At 45.3% G+C, this 18721-nt stretch overlaps 1 protein-coding gene across 2 annotated transcripts in view; it reads left to right on the forward strand.

The window, feature by feature from the left end:
* Window positions 1–18721, forward strand: part of LOC139375005 (stAR-related lipid transfer protein 9-like) — a 62352-nt gene that overhangs the window by 26051 nt on the left and 17580 nt on the right. The window contains exons 8-22 of one of the 2 annotated variants that reach the window (XM_071116341.1): window positions 1085–1227; window positions 1348–1415; window positions 1656–1753; window positions 2385–2606; window positions 2858–2955; window positions 3212–3289; window positions 3452–3529; window positions 3672–3851; window positions 6547–6598; window positions 7467–7592; window positions 7780–7862; window positions 7955–8016; window positions 9041–9258; window positions 10614–11100; window positions 11226–18698. In XM_071116341.1, coding sequence (XP_070972442.1) covers window positions 1085–1227; window positions 1348–1415; window positions 1656–1753; window positions 2385–2606; window positions 2858–2955; window positions 3212–3289; window positions 3452–3529; window positions 3672–3851; window positions 6547–6598; window positions 7467–7592; window positions 7780–7862; window positions 7955–8016; window positions 9041–9258; window positions 10614–11100; window positions 11226–18698 — 9466 coding nt within the window. Of the gene's footprint in view, window positions 1–1084; window positions 1228–1347; window positions 1416–1655; window positions 1754–2384; window positions 2607–2857; window positions 2956–3211; window positions 3290–3451; window positions 3530–3671; window positions 3852–6045; window positions 6103–6546; window positions 6599–7466; window positions 7593–7779; window positions 7863–7954; window positions 8017–9040; window positions 9259–10613; window positions 11101–11225; window positions 18699–18721 lie in introns of those variants that run through there. The other variant, XM_071116342.1, reaches the window with a different exon arrangement.

Consider the following 18721-nt stretch of genomic DNA (forward strand, 5'->3'; position numbering starts at 1 on the left):
GGGCCGAACAAGTGTCTACTACATGAAGCCGTAGTGGTTGGTAGATACAATACCCATTTAAGTCCAAATTTACACCGATCCAATGTGTGGGGAGGAATGCGTATGTGCGGGATAGAATTCACTCACCAACTCAGTGGATATGTTGTGTAGCTGTGGTGAGAAGTATAATGATAAAGGTTTGCATGCTTATTTTAGAGGTCAGTCTTAGTGGGATGTTGTGGTCCTCTTAGTCTTCTAGCCTTGTGTTTAGGACTCAACTTTGATTATTAATAACAGAGTTGCAATCTCGGCTTGAACCCAGGCTCTGCACTTTGCTCTCTCTTTTTCTCCCTCTCCCTCCCTCGCTCTCTCTCTCCCTCTGCCTCTCTCGTTCTCTCTGCCTCTCTCTCTCTTTCTTACTCTCTCACTCTCTCTCTTTTTTCTTTCATCACTTCTCTTTCTCTCTCTCCCTCTCTCCGTCTCCCCCTCTTCCCTCTATTCCCTCAAGCCCAACATCCACTCATTGTCTGTATCAGGAAAACTCCCCGAGCATCACAGGAAGGGATGTCACTTCCTGGTGGCAGCATGAAGCACATTGCTGTACTCTACACACAGACCAGATTATAATGTTTGGTTCTCCAGAGTCTCCTCTCTCTTTCTCTATCTGGTTCCCCCAACCCCTTACCACCATTAAGTCTCTTGGTCTAAGAAACGTGCAAAAATAGTTTTCCTCACCATTGACTTCTAAGTTTACTGCAGAAAAAGGATGATGTTACGTCATCACTTGGGAAGTTAAAAGCGATTGGAGGGTTTTTGTGGCTGTGCGAGACACCAGACGTGAATCAGCTGAACCACACTGTAGTAACTTAGTTCCTCATCACTTCCTAATCGCACATCACTGCCAACTCAGACAATGTTGTTCAATTAAACGTTATTATTCTGTTTGATATGATTCTGCATATTTTTAGGTGGTATTGATAACTGCTGTCTGTCTGTCTGTCTGTCTGTCTGTCTGTCTGTCTGTCTGTCTCTGTCTGTCCCTCTCCTCTCCTCTCCTCTCCTCTCCTCTCCTCTCCTCTCCTCTCCTCTCCTCTCCTCTCCACAGACCTGTCCCAGCACGTAGTGTCTGACTACAAGCAGGCGGTGGAGCTATTGGAGGAGGGCATCGCCAACCGCATCACCGCGGCAACACACATCCACGATGCCAGCAGCAGATCCCATGCCATCTTCACCATCCAGTACACCCAGGTGAGGTCCCAACCCGGCGTCAATCCAATCCCAGCACTTGGATTCACTCGCCCAGGTCACGACCCTGCCGATCCATCAGTCACAGTAGTTATTCCAGTCTGTTTATTCGTCCCCATGCAGGCTATTCTGGAGAATAACCTTCCCTCAGAGATCGTCAGCAAGATCCACCTGGTAGACCTGGCTGGCAGGTGAGTTTGTTGAAGAGGTTAGCCCTGCGTGTTCCCAGATGCCTAATCATCCCAGATGCAGGTCTCAGTATCCATGAGCAAGCTGCCTCCTAGTGGATCTCTTCTGCCATGACTGTGGGTTCACTGACCCGGCAGTCTCTTTTTATCACACAGTAGCTTTTTGCTATGGTACCATTTCCTGCGTTGCGTTTCTCTAGAATTTGCGATGTTCCAGTGTGTTGTTGTTGCTCTGCCTGACAGCGAGAGAGCAGACCCCCACTACTGCAGAGACCGACTCACTGAGGGATCCAACATCAACAAATCTCTGGTGACCCTGGGTATCGTCATCTCTGCACTGGGTAAATATTAAACAGGACTTTTTTTATTGGGAAGTACTGCCTTCCTATCTGTGTTCTACCATCTCCTTGTCAGAATCCACTTAGCTTTCAGTACACAGATCATGCTGTACATACATGCACATCTTTCATTCGTACAGGCTGATATTTGTAGATGTGCTCTCCGTACAGCACTGTGCCTCACGTAACTGACCCAGTGCCCTACTTATCTTCTGTTCTGTAAGACTAGCCAAGTGAGACTACCCTACCCCTAACCCAATCCTCCCCCCCCTGTCCCTGTATCTCTCCCTGTCCTTGTCTCTTGTCCTTTCCTCTCATTGTCCCTATCTTTTGCCCCTGTCTCTGTCCTGTCTCTGTCTCTGTCCTGTCCCTGTCTCTTTCCCTTTCTCTGTCTCTGTCCTGTCTCTGTCCTGTCCCTGTCTCTGTCTCTGTCCTGTCTCTGTCCTGTCGCTGTCCTGTCCCTGTCTCTTTCTCTGTCTCTGTCCTGTCCCTGTCTCTGTCCTGTCCCTGTCTCTGTCCTGTCCCCATCTCTTTTCCTTTCTCTGTCTCTGTAACCTAACTCTCCCCTTGTCTCCCCTGTGTACGGCTATCTCCAATAAAACATCAATCCTGAACCACGTCGGTCCCTTTCCAGCCCAGAACTCCCAGATGTCCAGTAGTTGTCAGAGCATCAACAGCGTGGCCAGTGAGGGCGATGCAGGCAGCACTGTGGGCAGCCACACCAGCTCTCTGTCTGGGGGAGGAGGGGGAGGAGGAGGAGGGAGAAGACACTGCTTCATCCCCTACAGGGACTCTGTCCTCACATGGCTCCTCAAAGACAGCCTGGGAGGAAACTCCAAGACCATCATGATCGCCAGTGAGTGAGGAATATTGGCATTGCGTTGCACATTTGCGTCAACTAGTGGGAGTGGGAATAGTGATCACGTTTTCTCTTGGTGCACTTATGATTTAGTCATTTGGCAATGTACGATGGGCAATCGTTTGTCTAGACGACAGCACTGAAGAAAGACCGTTGTTGCTGAATGAGTCCAGTCAGTGGTTGGAATGAGGGTACTGTAGCGTTATTATCCCAACTATGTATCTGACCCCCCTGCCTGTGTCTTGCAGCCGTGTCCCCGTCCTGCAGAAGCTACAACGAGACTCTCAGCACCCTGCGCTATGCTGCTCACGCCAGGAACATCGTCAACAAGCCACGCGTCAACGAGGCGAGTGTTCTGAGCGTTCTGTTGTATGTTGCTGCGACCTTTCGTCCACCACCTAGTGAGCCTTGTCAAGAGGTTATGACCTCTCGACGTAACGATAGAGGTGTCGGACTGACAGTCGTAGGGACCTGGGGTTGAGCACCGGTTGGGGCTACAATATTAGTGGTAGAGTTTGCCTTTGCGCCATTCCATTGCCTCTGAGTGTTTGGTTGTGCTAGTGTCTGAGTATCGTGAATGATCTTGTCTTGCCTCCCGACAGGATGCCAGTGTGAGGTTGATCAGAGAGCTACGTGAGGAGATTGACAGGCTGAAGAGCATGCTGCTCAGCTTCGAGATGGTACTGGTTCCACGGGATCGGGGTTTTCACTAGGGTTTATAATCACATGCACCAGCGCTGTTATTGGGGGAAAAAAAACAATTTGAAGTCATTTCAATTCTAGGTTATTACTGCCTTTGTCTTGTGACATTGACCAAAATGTCTGTGGTAATTCCTTCACAGCAGCGGAATCCCAGCCCTTCTCTGAGCGACGAGCGAGACGGCAGTCTGTCCGACATGGTGTTACAGAACGAACTAAAGGTAGAGAGGCTCATCTATCAGACTTCCCACTAGAACTGTGTACCGTCACTTTTAGTAAATATTACCACGTCTTGTCTTCTTTATACAATCTATGCTCCTGACTCCTCTCCACTCTGCCTGACCCTAATCTTCCCTCCTCCAGGTGGATCAGCTGACGAAGGACTGGTCAGAGAGCTGGCGGGACAAGAAGGAGCTGTTGGAACAGTACAGTGTGGATATCAACAGAGACCGGGCTGGTTTTCTCATACACTCCCTGTTACCACACCTTATTACACTGGACCGGGATGTACTCAGCACCGGGGTCACCTTCTATCACCTCAGGGTATATATAATACACACCTTCGGATACTAATACACATATCCTCATCCACGCCCTGGTACCACACCTTATTACACTGGACCGGGATGTACTCAGCACCGGGGTCACCTTCTATCACCTCAGGGTATATATAATACACACCTTCGGATACTAATACACATATCCTCATCCACGCCCTGGTACCACACCTTATTACACTGGACCGGAACGTACTCAGCACCGAAGTCACCTTCTATCACCTCAGGGTATATATAATACACACCTTCGGATACTAATACACATATCCTCATCCACGCCCTGGTACCACACCTTATTACACTGGACCGGGATGTACTCAGCACCGGAGTCAGCTTCTATCAGCTCACGGTACGAGCGTGCATACGCATGGACGCTGGCGCGCGAGCACACACACACACGCGCACAGACACGCACACACACAGACACACACACGCACAGGCACATACACACATCCACGGAACTCACATTCTACATGTTTCTCTGCACTACACTTCTTCTTTTGCTTCTTTCTATGACTGAAATGTTTCTCTTTTTTTTTGTCTACTACAGTGCCTTGCGAAAGTATTCGGCCCCCTTGAACTTTGCGACCTTTTGCCACATTTCAGGCTTCAAACATAAAGATATAAAACTGTTTTTTTTTGTGAAGAATCAACAACAAGTGGGACACAATCATGAAGTGGAACGACATTTATTGGATATTTCAAACTTTTTTAACAAATCAAAAACTGAAAAATTGGGCGTGCAAAATTATTCAGCCCCCTTAAGTTAATACTTTGTAGCGCCACCTTTTGCTGCGATTACAGCTGTAAGTCGCTTGGGGTATGTCTCTATCAGTTTTGCACATCGAGAGACTGACATTTTTTCCCATTCCTCCTTGCAAAACAGCTCGAGCTCAGTGAGGTTGGATGGAGAGCATTTGTGAACAGCAGTTTTCAGTTCTTTCCACAGATTCTCGATTGGATTCAGGTCTGGACTTTGACTTGGCCATTCTAACACCTGGATATGTTTATTTTTGAACCATTCCATTGTAGATTTTGCTTTATGTTTTGGATCATTGTCTTGTTGGAAGACAAATCTCCGTCCCAGTCTCAGGTCTTTTGCAGACTCCATCAGGTTTTCTTCCAGAATGGTCCTGTATTTGGCTCCATCCATCTTCCCATCAATTTTAACCATCTTCCCTGTCCCTGCTGAAGAAAAGCAGGCCCAAACCATGATGCTGCCACCACCATGTTTGACAGTGGGCATGGTGTGTTCAGGGTGATGAGCTGTGTTGCTTTTACGCCAAACATAACGTTTTGCATTGTTGCCAAAAAGTTCAATTTTGGTTTCATCTGACCAGAGCACCTTCTTCCACATGTTTGGTGTGTCTCCCAGGTGGCTTGTGGCAAACTTTAAACGACACTTTTTATGGATATCTTTAAGAAATGGCTTTCTTCTTGCCACTCTTCCATAAAGGCCAGATTTGTGCAATATATGACTGATTGTTGTCCTATGGACAGAGTCTCCAACCTCAGCTGTAGATCTCTGCAGTTCATCCAGAGTGATCATGGGCCTCTTGGCTGCATCTCTGATCAGTCTTCTCCTTGTATGAGCTGAAAGTGTAGAGGGACGGCCAGGTCTTGGTAGATTTGCAGTGGTCTGATACTCCTTCCATTTCAATATTATCGCTTGCACAGTGCTCCTTGGGATGATTAAAGCTTGGGAAATCTTTTTGTATCCAAATCCGGCTTTAAACTTCTTCACAACAGTATCTCGGACCTGCCTGGTGTGTTCCTTGTTCTTCATGATGCTCTCTGCGCTTTTAAGGGACCTCTGAGACTATCACAGTGCAGGTGCATTTATACGGAGACTTGATTACACACAGGTGGATTGTATTTATCATCATTAGTCATTTAGGTCAACATTGGATCATTCAGAGATCCTCACTGAACTTCTGGAGAGAGTTTGCTGCACTGAAAGTAAAGGGGCTGAATAATTTTGCACGCCCAATTTTTCAGTTTTTGATTTGTTAAAAAAGTTTTAAATATCCAATAAATGTCGTTCCACTTCATGATTGTGTCCCACTTGTTGTTGATTCTTCACAAAAAAAATACAGTTTTATATATTTATGTTTGAAGCCTGAAATGTGGCAAAAGGTCGCAAAGTTCAAGGGGGCCGAATACTTTCGCAAGGCACTGTAGATTCTCCCTCCCTGTTCTTCCTTCTCTCTCTTTGTACTGCTCGATGTTAAGACGAGGTGCGTTTTCACTCTGTCCCCTCTCCTTTTCTCCCCCCGTTGTGAGGCACGGGCTCTGTGGACCTACGCCTATCCTGATTCTGACAACGACTAGAATGGCTTTAGGGCCGATGATTATGCCACTTCCTGTATTTAAAGAGCAGAAACCACCTTGGAATCCATACTGCTCCTGTAGTGGGGCTGTAGTTACATAAGCTAGCCTTTTTATCCCACAAGATAGCATTTGGTAAACAAATACTTGTTTTCCTGAAAGCAAGCCTAAGTGTAGGGCTCTGAGGCCTGTGAGAGTCATGCTTAGTGTAGTAGAACGTCATGTGGTAATGTTCTGTTATGAAATGTTTGTTTTAGGCACACCCAACCGTGCGTTTGTTGACATGTTTTTTTTCTCCCATCCACTGTTTAAACCCTCTGTCATCCTGAACTCTTCACTACCCTCTGTTGTAGGAGGGGGTGACCACGATTGGACCTCAGGACAAACTGGTTGAACCACAAATAGGTAGGCTGATGTCATATTGATGTCTCCTATGTTCTCCGTTTATTATCTGTCATATTGATATCTCCTATGTTCTCTGTTTATTATCTGTCATATTGATATCTCCTATGTTCTCTGTTTATTATCTGTCATATTGATATCTCCTATGTTCTCTGTTTATTATCTGTCATATTGATATCTCCTATGTTCTCGGTTTATTATCTGTCATATTGATATCTCCTATGTTCTCTGTTTATTATCTGTCATATTGATGTCTCCTATGTTCTCGGTTTATTATCTGTCATATTGATATCTCCTATGTTCTCGGTTTATTATCTGTCATATTGATATCTCCTATGTTCTCGGTTTATTATCTGTCATATTGATATCTCCTATGTTCTCTGTTTATTATCTGTCATATTGATATCTCCTATGTTCTCTGTTTATTATCTGTCATATTGATATTTCCTATGTTCTCTGTTTATTATCTGTCATATTGATATCTCCTATGTTCTCTGTTTATTATCTGTCATATTGATATCTCCTATGTTCTCTGTTTATTATCTGTCATATTGAGATCTCCTATGTTCTCTGTTTATTATCTGTCATATTGATATCTCCTATGTTCTCTGTTTATTATCTGTCATATTGATATCTCCTATGTTCTCTGTCATATTGATATCTCCTATGTTCTCTGTCATATTGATATCTCCTATGTTCTCTGTCATATTGATACCTCCTATGTTCTCTGTATATTATCTGTCATATTGATATATCCTACGTGAGTATTAGATAGATCTCGTGCATGCAGTACATGTCTTTTGGAGAAGCATTTGCAACTTCAAATGTGTTTGATTTTTGGAGTTCCTTAGTGTATGTCTTTCCCCTCCAGTCCTCCAGGGCGGCGCCACCTGTGAGATAGAAAACCAGTCTGGGGTGGTCACCCTGAGGCCGCTGCCAGGGAGTGTCTGCATGGTCAACGACAGGGAGGTGACAGAGCCCTGCAGACTGGCCCAAGGTAGGCCCTCACCTAGTTCTCAAACACTCTCTTCTGAATCCCTTGTCAAAGAGTGTCTGTCTTGTTACACTTCAGTTTACAGTAACAACAGTGCCAGAGTAAGCTGTGCAGCTAGGAGCGTGTAGAGTAGCACTTGGAGGCCCAACAACTGTGTAACATTTTTTGGTATATATCTCTCTGTCTTCAGGGTCAGTGATCACGATTGGAGGTGTTCACAAGTTCCGGTTCAACCACCCAGCAGAGGCTGCAGTCCTGAGGGAACGCAGACGGGTGGGTACTCCTGAGCATAAATATGATGATGATGATGACGATAGTGATGGTGGTGGGGATGATGATACCTAACGACATCCTCTTCTTGACAGGCCAGTGAGGGTGCACTGAGCTGCAGCTACAGTGACCTTCGATCCTTAACCTCGGACCCCAGGTAAACGAATACACACACACACACTCAATCTAAACTAACCAGCACCCACTGACAAGCACAGGCCAGGAGCATCTCTGAACTACACTACACTATGTGCTGAAAGGATTCTGCTGAGCTCTCATAGTAGACTCATGGAATACATATTTTCTATGTATTTTATGTAGTACAACCTACCACTGGTACAAAGGATGAATGGCTAGTAATGCTTCATGCATGTTTCTGTGTACAGAACGACAGAGAGCGAGTGCTTACAATGTACATAGACGTGACACAGACTGACCAGGTGAATTTAGGTGAAAGCTATGATCCCTTATTGATGTCACATGTTAAATCCTTTTCAATCAGTGTAGATGAGGGGGGGGGGGGGGAGACAGGTGAAATAAGTATTTTTAAGCCTTGAGACAATTGAGACGTGGTTGCGTGCCATTCAGAGGGTGAATGGGCAAGACAAAAGATTGAAGTGCCTTTGAACGGGGTATGGTAGTACAGTAGGTGCCAGGCGCACAGGGTTGAGTCAAGAACTGCACCGCTGCTGGGTTTTTCACGCTCAACAGTTTCCTGTATGTATCAATAATGGTCCAATTAACACAACTGTGGGAAGCATTGGAGTCAACATGGGCCAGCATGGGGAAGGTGTTCTTGTTTTTTTTATCAGTGTCTTGGTGGAATCATAGTTTGTTGTTTACAGACAAGGCTGGGCCGTTGCTTGGTTACAGGTGAGACGCTGCATTAAACTCTAACAACATTAGCTCTCATTAAAACTCTGCTTAGGCAAGGAGCCAGAGCTCTCAGTGTTTTAGGGATCTCTGTCCTTAATGAAAGCTTTACTGCGCTGAGGTAAAATTGTCGTAGAACATCTTTGAACAGATTACTGAAAATGTGTAGGCTCGATGAAGATTTGTTTTCAACTATCTCTATTCCATTGGAATGAATTCTGCTTTTATTTGGTATTTGGTGATGTCTATGTTCTGGTGATGTCTATGTTCTACTTCTCACTCATTTGTATTTACGTCTATGTGAGCAGGCTTGGAGGAGAGGTGGTCCTGGGACAGACCGGGTACTGTGTGGCTAAAGGAGAGGATCCAGCCAGCAAGCCGCAGTGTGTAGAGGTCCAGGTGAAGTACGTGGAGGAGCGAAGGGGGTACGTGGAGTGTTTACGCCAGGAGATCCAGACCGAACAGAGACGGGCTGAGAGAGACCTGGAGAGCGAACAGGCCCGTCTGAGACAACAACACATTGACAGTGAGTAGCACACCTTCATCGAGTCACACGGTACTCAGTACAATGCATAACGTACAGAATACTTTGAGAGAATAGCTTGAATGTGGATTTGACCTGTCTCTCAGTAGAGACATGTTTTGATACATTAGAGATGTAAAGAGAAATAGATAACATGTTTTGCATTTTTGCCACAGAACATTATACACTCCCCTCTGTATTTAGTTGGACAGTGAAGCTAGGACGTTTAATTTGACTCTACACTCCAGCATTTTGGATGCTGGGGGTAGTATAGCGTTAAGAGCGTTCGGCCAGTAACCGAAACGTTGCTGGTTTGGATTCTCGAGCCGGAAAAGGTGGAAAAATGCGTCGTTCTGCCTTCGAGTAAGGCAGTTAACCCACAACAACAACTGCTCCCAGGGCGCCGATGACGTCGATTAAGGCAGCCCGCCGCACCTCTCTGATTCAGGGGGGGTTGGGTTAAATGCGGGAGACACATTTTGGTTGAATGCATTCAGTTGTGCAACTGACTAGGTATCCCCCTTTCCTAAATAATTCATATTTGAAGATAAAATGTTTCAATTTCACAACACTTCTACGTTAATGTGGATGCTACCATGATTGCGGATAATAATGAATGAATTGTGAATAATGAACAGTGAGAAAGTTAGAGGCTTTTAAATATCATAACCAATATTAGCATTTTGGGGGGGTATGGTGAGAGGTTAGCATGTCTTGGGAGTAGGATATTTACGCCTCTAACTTTCTCACTCCTCATTATTCATGATTCATTCACGATTATCCATAATCATGCTAGCATTCACATGAATGTAGAAGTGTTTAGAAACATCTTCTATTCTTATTTACAGTAAAAGTGACTCTAAAATGACACAATAGATTATTTACCAGTGGTGTATATTGGGCACAACATAATGTGAAACACAACAAATCCATAATGCAAATGCATCCAACATCTTTGTAGAGTCACAAGCTTGATGTAGGCATTGTGTTAGGAATATTGGTACCGAATACTCAACTTTTGACTACTTTAATACACATACCCGTGTAAGTGAATTTGTCAAACTACTTATTACACCTTCAAATGTGGGAAATAGACACATAAAGTGCTTTCATTTCTAAATGGTAAAACAGATATGTATGAAAATAACCTTAAATAAAAGGTGGCATTATGTACTGTCGCCTCATATGAAACATATGGTAAAAAACATGCTAATGAATAGAGACAAATTAAAAGTTTTAGCTTCACTGTCCAAAACAAATACGTAAGGGAGCGGATCTGAAAAATATGTTGTTAAAGTTTGTATGTGCAGATAGTGCTTATTTAATTTATGCATGTCATTTGTTTCCTCTGTCTATAGTCCAGCAATGGATTCTGCAGGAGAAGCAGCGTCTGGCAGCTATAACGTTAGAGGGAAAAGGAACTCAGGAGTTTGGTGTACAGACTGATCCTATTCCAGCTCCCATCCTAGACAGCCTTCTAACGGAAGGTTCTGAAGAAGGGTGTGGTCAAACAGTGGCCCCTCCCTCTAATGTTGTTCTAAACAGGAAGAAGGTTGTTCAGGAGGAGCTGTTACGACATCACGCCTTGCGGCGCGCCGAGACCCGATTTCGACGCAAAAGACTTCACTACCAGCTGGAGAGGATCGCTCGCAAGCGCCATCTACTAGAGGCTAAGAGGGAACTGCAGCGGCTGGAGAAGGCCCTGCCACCAGGTCTAGAGAGCCCTGCTTCCCCTGAACTAGTGTCCTCCTCAAGTTCCAGAGGACTTCAACCTGTCTTGCGCAGGCATTCTTTCTCATCGGACCTTCTGTCCCGATTGTACCCCCAACACACCCCAATCTTCAGGTCAGTATGAAGTCTCTCACAAATATATATATTCAAGCCAATATTTGACTAGTATAAAGGAATTACACAGGCATGGTGTAAAGGATAATGTATTTCTTTACCACCCGTTTTGTTTTCCCCAACAGCCACTTCCTGAAGAGAAACAAACCATCTGAACTGACATTTGGATCCATCAACTCAAGACAGTGGGTGTCTGACGAATGTCTTCCACGCGAAAGGACGAGGAGTCACTCCAACACATTCTCCTCAGGAACAGGACCCAGTAGTCAGGAGCAGGGGTGGAGGAGCAGAACCAGTTCCTCTGAGAACCTTAAGCTGCCTGTGAAGGACGAGGAGGAGGCTCTAGCTCAGCCACCATGTCGTGAAAGACCCGAGAGGAAACCACTGCTTCCAAAACGTGGGCTTGAATTTACATTCAAGAACAATCCGAACCCATCGCAATCACAAAGTGGTGGGACTTTACAGTCAAGCAGTAATGCCATCGTGAAGGAACCAACAGTTACAGTAAGCAAATCCAGCAGTCAGACTCAGAAGACTCAATGTAAGGCAGTGAAGAGCCTTCCCCGTGGAGGTAGAAAGGGCTTGGAGACCATCCGGAAGGTCTTATCACACTCAGTCGGCCCTGGAATAAAGACCGCGTTGGCTAGGGTGTTTAGAAAGCCACCATCAGGACTGAGTAGAAGGACCAAGCCCACTGGTAAAACAGCAAGCCGATTTCACTGGAAACCAGACCGAGGTGTAGAAGAAGCTAATATGAGCAGAAAGAAATACACGATGAAAACAGCTGTCTCGTGTGAGGATCTTGATCAGAAGACTCCTTCGCATGATTGTAGGCAGAGACAAAGACGGTGGCACAGTGCAGAGACTCTGATAAACCAGACTAGCATCCTAAGGTGGGTGCAGAGACCACAGGGACTGGCAGGATGGGAGGAGTATGACAGTGAGGAAGAAGAGGAAAGGGAGGGTGACCACTCCTCAGACTGTGACAGCTTGTTCTCCATGGACTCCCTGTCCTCGGCCTATGCCACAGCTCTGGCAGAGCAGCTGAAGCAGGAGGAGGCTATCCAGAGCGAAGCAGAGAGCGAAGACAGTCAGATGTCAAAGGACTCACTCGCCATGGAGAGCAGAGGGAAACGTGTTGTATCTAGGCTGGCACAGAGATGGACTGGGGAAGTACCCAGTCACTCTGTGGTGAGGGGTCTCAATCCTTCGATTGAAAAGACCATGAACATGGCTTCAGATATTCAGCAAACTGGAGAGGGAATCGAAGACATTGGGAAACCAAATGAAATGCCTGCAGAGGTTTACTGGAGCCATCATGGCAGTCCTAAAACAGGAGTCAATGAAGCAACCGGCACGATGAAGGAATCACGGTACCAGAAGCAGTCAGCGAAAGAACCCAGGTGTAGAGACACTGTATCAAAGTTGAGTGAAGAGCTTGGGCACGTCCACACCATGTTGACCGGCAGTCCTCGCTCTCTAAGTAGCTGTAGTGTGAGGGAGCCAGAGAGTTTGCTAGCGCTTACAGACGCCTGGTCCTCCACTGATGCAGCAGATAGTCCCAGGATACCCAGGGACTCTGCCGTGTTGAGGAGGAGGACGGTGTTTAGTCACGGTGCATTGGACAGCAGCAGTTGTCCCAGCCCCGTCAGTGCCGATCTATCTGACTCTCTGAGTGTATTTGGATCCACTGAATCCCATAGCTCCGCATCTACTGATGGAACAGAGGGAGAACATGTCACAGTAGAGGAACAAAGACTTGGGGTTTCAGGGGGGACAACTGATACTTTGAATTTACATAATTCTCAGCTCCTCCAAACAGCAGCACCACATACAATGATACCATTGATTCAGGAGCCAGTATGTTGCGAAGACTATTTTAAAAGGCAGACAGTCAGTACAGAAGGTTTGCTGAAGGTGTCTATTGATGATCCAGGCTTTTGCAACAATCAAAATGGAGATGTCTCATCAGAGATTCCTTCGCATAGATCTGCATTTTCTCCAACCATTGACTATAAGACTCAATGCATCCCGTCAACATTGGAGGCTGCAATGTTCCATGGGCATCAGATGCAGCAGGAAACATTACCTAAACCTGAAGGTGGCATGTTGAACGAGACATTGGACATTGAAAGTGCCCCAAAGAATCCTTCTGGAGATAATGACCTATTCAATGTAGATGGAGACGTGGAAGAAGTCAGAGAGGAGGAGTTTTGTGAAGCTAGCAATACCAAAGACACATCAATTAAAAGTGAGTTTAAATTGCTGCAAAATCTTGGGGCCAAAGTCACAGAGCAGAATTGTTTGTCACCAGAGCAGGAGTCTTTCAAAGCATCTTGTAAAAATCCCAGAAAGAGGAACAAAGTCCTGCAGGACAGTTTCATTGGCAGCTTGAAAATTCCAAAGAGGAGCAATGAAGGGGATTTTTGTACATTCTCCACTGTCAAGAACAGCCAGGAAGTTATTTGGTCAGATGACAAAACTAACACTAGTGAATTAAAAGACAAACAAACTTCATTTGCAGTTGATTCATTTAAACTAAATCTTGGCTGCAATGAAGATAACTTCCAACGAGATACCTCAGCAATGTCAGTGTCTGTGCACATATCCCAAGAACATTTCTCCCCATGTGACCATAAAACCATTGAAACAGATGGCCATAAAGGCACTCCTTTCGGAGAGAGTGCAGTTATTATAAAGACAAGAGAAGTAAATCAAGGTGAAGAAATAGAAGTTCAAAGGCAGGGTGAAAAGCTGATCTCAGATGGCAAGAGAAGAGATGTAGAAAATGGTAGATGGGGACCTCACCATGGGGACAGTAACTGTAGTCCAATAGACCAGCGAATCTCAGAGGTGGTAAAGGAGCATATGAGGATGTCAGGTATAGATGGGGATGGAGACAACCGTAACGGTGAACTAGCGAGTCAAAGTAGTCAAAGCCTTAATGCCTTGCCAACAAGTAATCCTAACAAATGTGATTCCCCAAAGGATCTACAAATAGTTAGTAATCATCAAGTAGCCGCCCCACTGAGGAGCATTAAGCCTGTCTCTTGTTCGACATCAGAAAAGTCTCTTATCTGTTCTGAGAAACTGAAGATGGACAACATGACAGACATGGAAAATCTAAGCCATGGAAAAGTTCTTAGACACTCTACTTCCCTCATATTCATTTCCATGAAACAATCAAGTTTCATTACCAAAGACAATGATTCAGACGGCACGACAAAGATCCCCTCCGAGTCCCAGTTAAGTCAGAGCATTCGAAAGAAAGTAAGAGAGGTGCAACTGAAACATGGCATAACTGATGTTGACAAGGGTCTGGATGCTTCTGGCTGTGCTGTCATAGCAGCAAATGATCAAGCAATTGTAAATTCTGGTGCTGCATCTTTCATTGTAAAAAGCCATGAGATCAAATTAAGTCTGGCATTGAACAACCAAGGGCAACCTGAATACATCAACAAACCTGTACTGCTACCAATGGGACATTCTTCAGGGTCTACTTTCACTACCACCATACCCAAAGAATGCTTAGTTTCTCAAGGGAAAAGGTTGGAAAGAGATGTCCCTTTTCAACATATGGGCAACATAAAGAAACAAACAGGTCCTGAGAAGTATCATCCTCATCTTAACTGTCTTGGTAATAATGATAAGCAAACTGTCAACCAGGCTGGTTCACCTAAGCAAACCCTGAAACCTAGTGCTCTACAACCTCTCCAGAACTGCCAAGGAACAATGTCCTCAGTGACTACGCCACCAAATAAGGCCTCTGCACATTTAAGGGACATCATAATGGATTCAGAGGTTCAAGGCAAAAACAAGAACCAATGCAAATTGATCTCCCCAACAGGTGCAGGTGGACAACTTGATCTAAAGGATCGTGATCGGCATGCAGCTGTAGATTCACTCTCTAACAAAGGCAGACTTCAACGTACACCAGAAGACATTGACAAGCACCACAACAGTCAAATACGCTCAAATAATCCACAGTCTGTCGATGCTATAAAAACTCTGACTGTCAGTCTTCACTGTGACATTTTATGTGAATCACAGAAGCTAGAGGAGAAAGAGGTCAGAAAAGAGTTCCAAAAAGACACCCCTTATGCCACAAATCTCAGTAAGGAACTACCACAGTCAAAGTGCTCATCTGAAACTCAGGTAGACACATTTCATAACACTTGTGTAACCGTCGATCCTGATCCTAAAAATAAACATCCCAGTGTAAAACACAACAAATGCCATATTGAAAAATGGCTGAAGGCTCAGTGCAATGTGAGAAACTTTGCCTCGGACAATACCAAAGATTGCCAAATGGCAAACAATGAACAGGGGTCAATGACAGAAAAAACACGGACAAAGTCTCCTGTATCCTCCTTTGACGTACCAAGTGAAATGAATAGTAAGGGATCTTCTACATCCCAAATAACACAGGGAAGTAGTGATGCTAATATGAAGATATTGGGGGACATTTGCGGAGATATCATGTCCAGAAAGGGAAATAACAAAACATCTAATTTCAGGCAACCCCATCAGTTCAGTGGTGGTACTGTTGTTCATTGCAAAAAGGGAACGTCCAAGAGGTTCAGAAGGTCCAAAGTCCAGGCACCTCCTAGCTCATCCTCTGACTCCACACTCAAGTCTTCCTCAGACGAAGAACAGAAAATAATTCCCAGGTTGCATCGAAGCAGATCTTCATCAACAAGAATGAAGCCTGAATCTCAAACTCATGGGAAATTAGAGGTCAGTCAATGCAATGGTGCAGCAATTCCTCCAGTGAAAAGACAATCACCACAGTCAAAAGACAATCGCAATATGGAAGCTTGTACTGTCCCGACCCCGGCTGAATATGACGGTAAAGCTGGAGTTGGCATCAGTTTGGGTAAGAAAGAACACAGCCTCAATGGACAATCAGCACATACTCTTGCAATGGAGAAAAGGACCATTCGGGAGAAAATCATGGCTTCCAGTATCAAAGAAAATAAGATTTCACACTACACACCAAAGCCTCAGGATTCGCCAATGCATTTTGCCTCCAGTGACGTCAATCCCTTTGTTCACCAATGGCAAGAAGAAGAGCCAAACCAAAGGTGCTACAAGAACCAAGTGTTTGGAAGTGCTGCTGACATATCTTGCAAATCCCCCATGCTGGATTCCACTGACAAACGCATCACTAGATGCTGCAGTGTCGACAACGGTTTAAACGTACAGAACTCTCCTTTCAACTCCCACCTGAGCACTTACGCCAACAACAAGGGACTCTCCAGCACCCTGAGCAGCATGGAAGAAGATTTAAAAGGTCAAACGTCCTCCAAAGCCCATCTGAAAGGATGTACTAACCAAGTCTCTAGTATTGACGATCACAATCAACCACTGATCCGGACCATGAGTTGTAACTCTTCTTCTTGCCATGATGTATCTGGAGATCCTGGTAACAGCTCTGGCCAGTTAGATGAGATCATGTTGGTCTACTCCTCAGAGCAGGAGTCTCAGTCTAAGGGGTTTCAGAGTCCTGAAACACACACCACATGTGACCACAGCACCCAGACAACCATGACTCAAGAAACCATGACTAAGACAACGATCAACCATAGTGATCTACAGAGGAGGAACAACCATCACAGACTGAGCAGCACTCAGGTACCAGTGTTGCAGAAGAATACAGAGGCCAGTAGAAACACCACCACATGGGCCAGCCTTCAAAACATGTCTGAGCATCTCTCTCAGCTGATACACAACACTTCCGATCTTCTGGGAAATGTTCAGGGTATGAGGTCTGGCGATAGTCCGATAAGAAATGTTAAATATTCATCTCATCTGTACTCCTCCAGAGATTGGACCAAGAGAGACTGCTCAACACAAACTGCAGTAGATATTGGGATCCAGACTGAAAGGACTTCAACAACCATTCAAGACAAAATGTTTATCCACCAAACTCTGTCCACGGAGAGGTCCAAAGCTCATGAAGTTAATGTGATAGTCAAAGTGATTGGCTCAGAAGTTCTTAATGTGTCAAAAGAGAAAGAGCTCCCCCTTCAACATCAACTCAAGAACAGGCCAGATGATAGGATTCAGAGCATTCCTGACCTGCGACTCAATGTCTCCACTGTTAACCAAAGATATATCTTGGAACCAGAGAGTGTCCCTCACAAAGTGCCTTCTCTGGAGACTGTTGTCCAATGTCACAGCCATTCAAGTCCTGCCGTTCATTGTAGAAGCAATGAGGACTGCAAACCTGAGAGAGTGTCCTTCTCCAAAAGCTTGGGAGTCTCTGAAGTCTGCAATAATTTGTCAGAAATACTCAGACCAGAAAGCCGTAACATCTTGAGAAGGAGTGAACCAGGAATAGGCTGTATAAAACAAGCGAGCTCCACAGATCGCGCATGCTCACCCATTCTCACTGTAAGTCCTAGGGCTGGTTCCAACCAGAGCAGTAGAACGTCTTTACAGAGTCTCAAAGAACAACAGAAGTTTGAGATGCAAAATAGAAGTAAAGAAAACATTTCGCCCCAAAAAGTGTGCCAGTCAACACCTTGTTTAAATTTCAGCGAACAGAAAACATGCGTATCTTTCACAAAGAATGATAAGCTATCAGGACATGACTCCCTTCATCTGTGTGAGAAGCCTTGTGATATGTCCACCACAAAATCAACAGGATCATTATCTCTCGAGAACGTGAGTGCCCTCAGCAATTCAAGCCCAAAAGGGTCTGATGGACGCTCAGAAAGTCTTAGTTTGTCCATTGATAAATACATCCACAATGAAACCAGAATTGTCAGCCACGAAGAAGAAGGAGAAATGAGCACATGGCACAAAACCAGCCAAAGTCCAAGATGTTCTCTTCCTTCTGTTCTAAGCAGTAATGGAGTCACTTTACTGAACCACACCTCTCTCACCTTCAGGCAGACGGATGTGTCCAAAAAGGAGGAGAAATCCATCTCTTCTTTTGGAGATCAACTAAGCCACAGGAGACATTCAATAGACTACCACCACTGTCGACCCTCAGAGGGCCCAGTAGAGTGCTTCAGTGGTGCTTATGATCATTCCCCTCTCAGTGACAACACCGTCCAGGTTCAGGAGGATGACATGGTGTCATTGGCCCCAAGTGAGTGCAACACAGACGTCCTTGTGAACATCAACCCAGTCACCCACACTTCCAACTTCCAACACTCGCCACAGCAGCGAGATTGCCAGTGTCTCCCTGAGGACCTACCGGTGCACAACAAGTTTACCAACTGGTCCGGTATCAGCCAGCATCCATCTGACAGAGGACAGATTAGTAGTTCAATGAAACCAGCCATATATCTACCCACTGGTCACAAAGCACAGAGGAACCAGCCAGAGTGGTCCAGTCTGAGTCCAGAGTCCACGTTCCAGAAGATCAGGAAGACGAGGGAGATAGAGAGGCTGCGTAAGGAGCGAGAGCAGGTCATGGCTACAGTCCAACTGAACATGAACCCTCATCAGCTGACCGTGGAGCTGACTGAAGCAAAGCTACACTACGGTCTGGGAGAGACAGACATGCTGTTGAAGATCCTAACTTCTGGAGGAACCAAGGAGGAGGAAACATCCGCTGTCCCTACTAAACAGCAGCTCTATGAACGGTAAGGCTAGAAATGGCCCTATG

The sequence above is a fragment of the Oncorhynchus clarkii genome, chromosome 19, assembly GCF_045791955.1.
Source record: "Oncorhynchus clarkii lewisi isolate Uvic-CL-2024 chromosome 19, UVic_Ocla_1.0, whole genome shotgun sequence".
NCBI classification, from domain to species: Eukaryota; Metazoa; Chordata; class Actinopteri; order Salmoniformes; family Salmonidae; genus Oncorhynchus; species Oncorhynchus clarkii.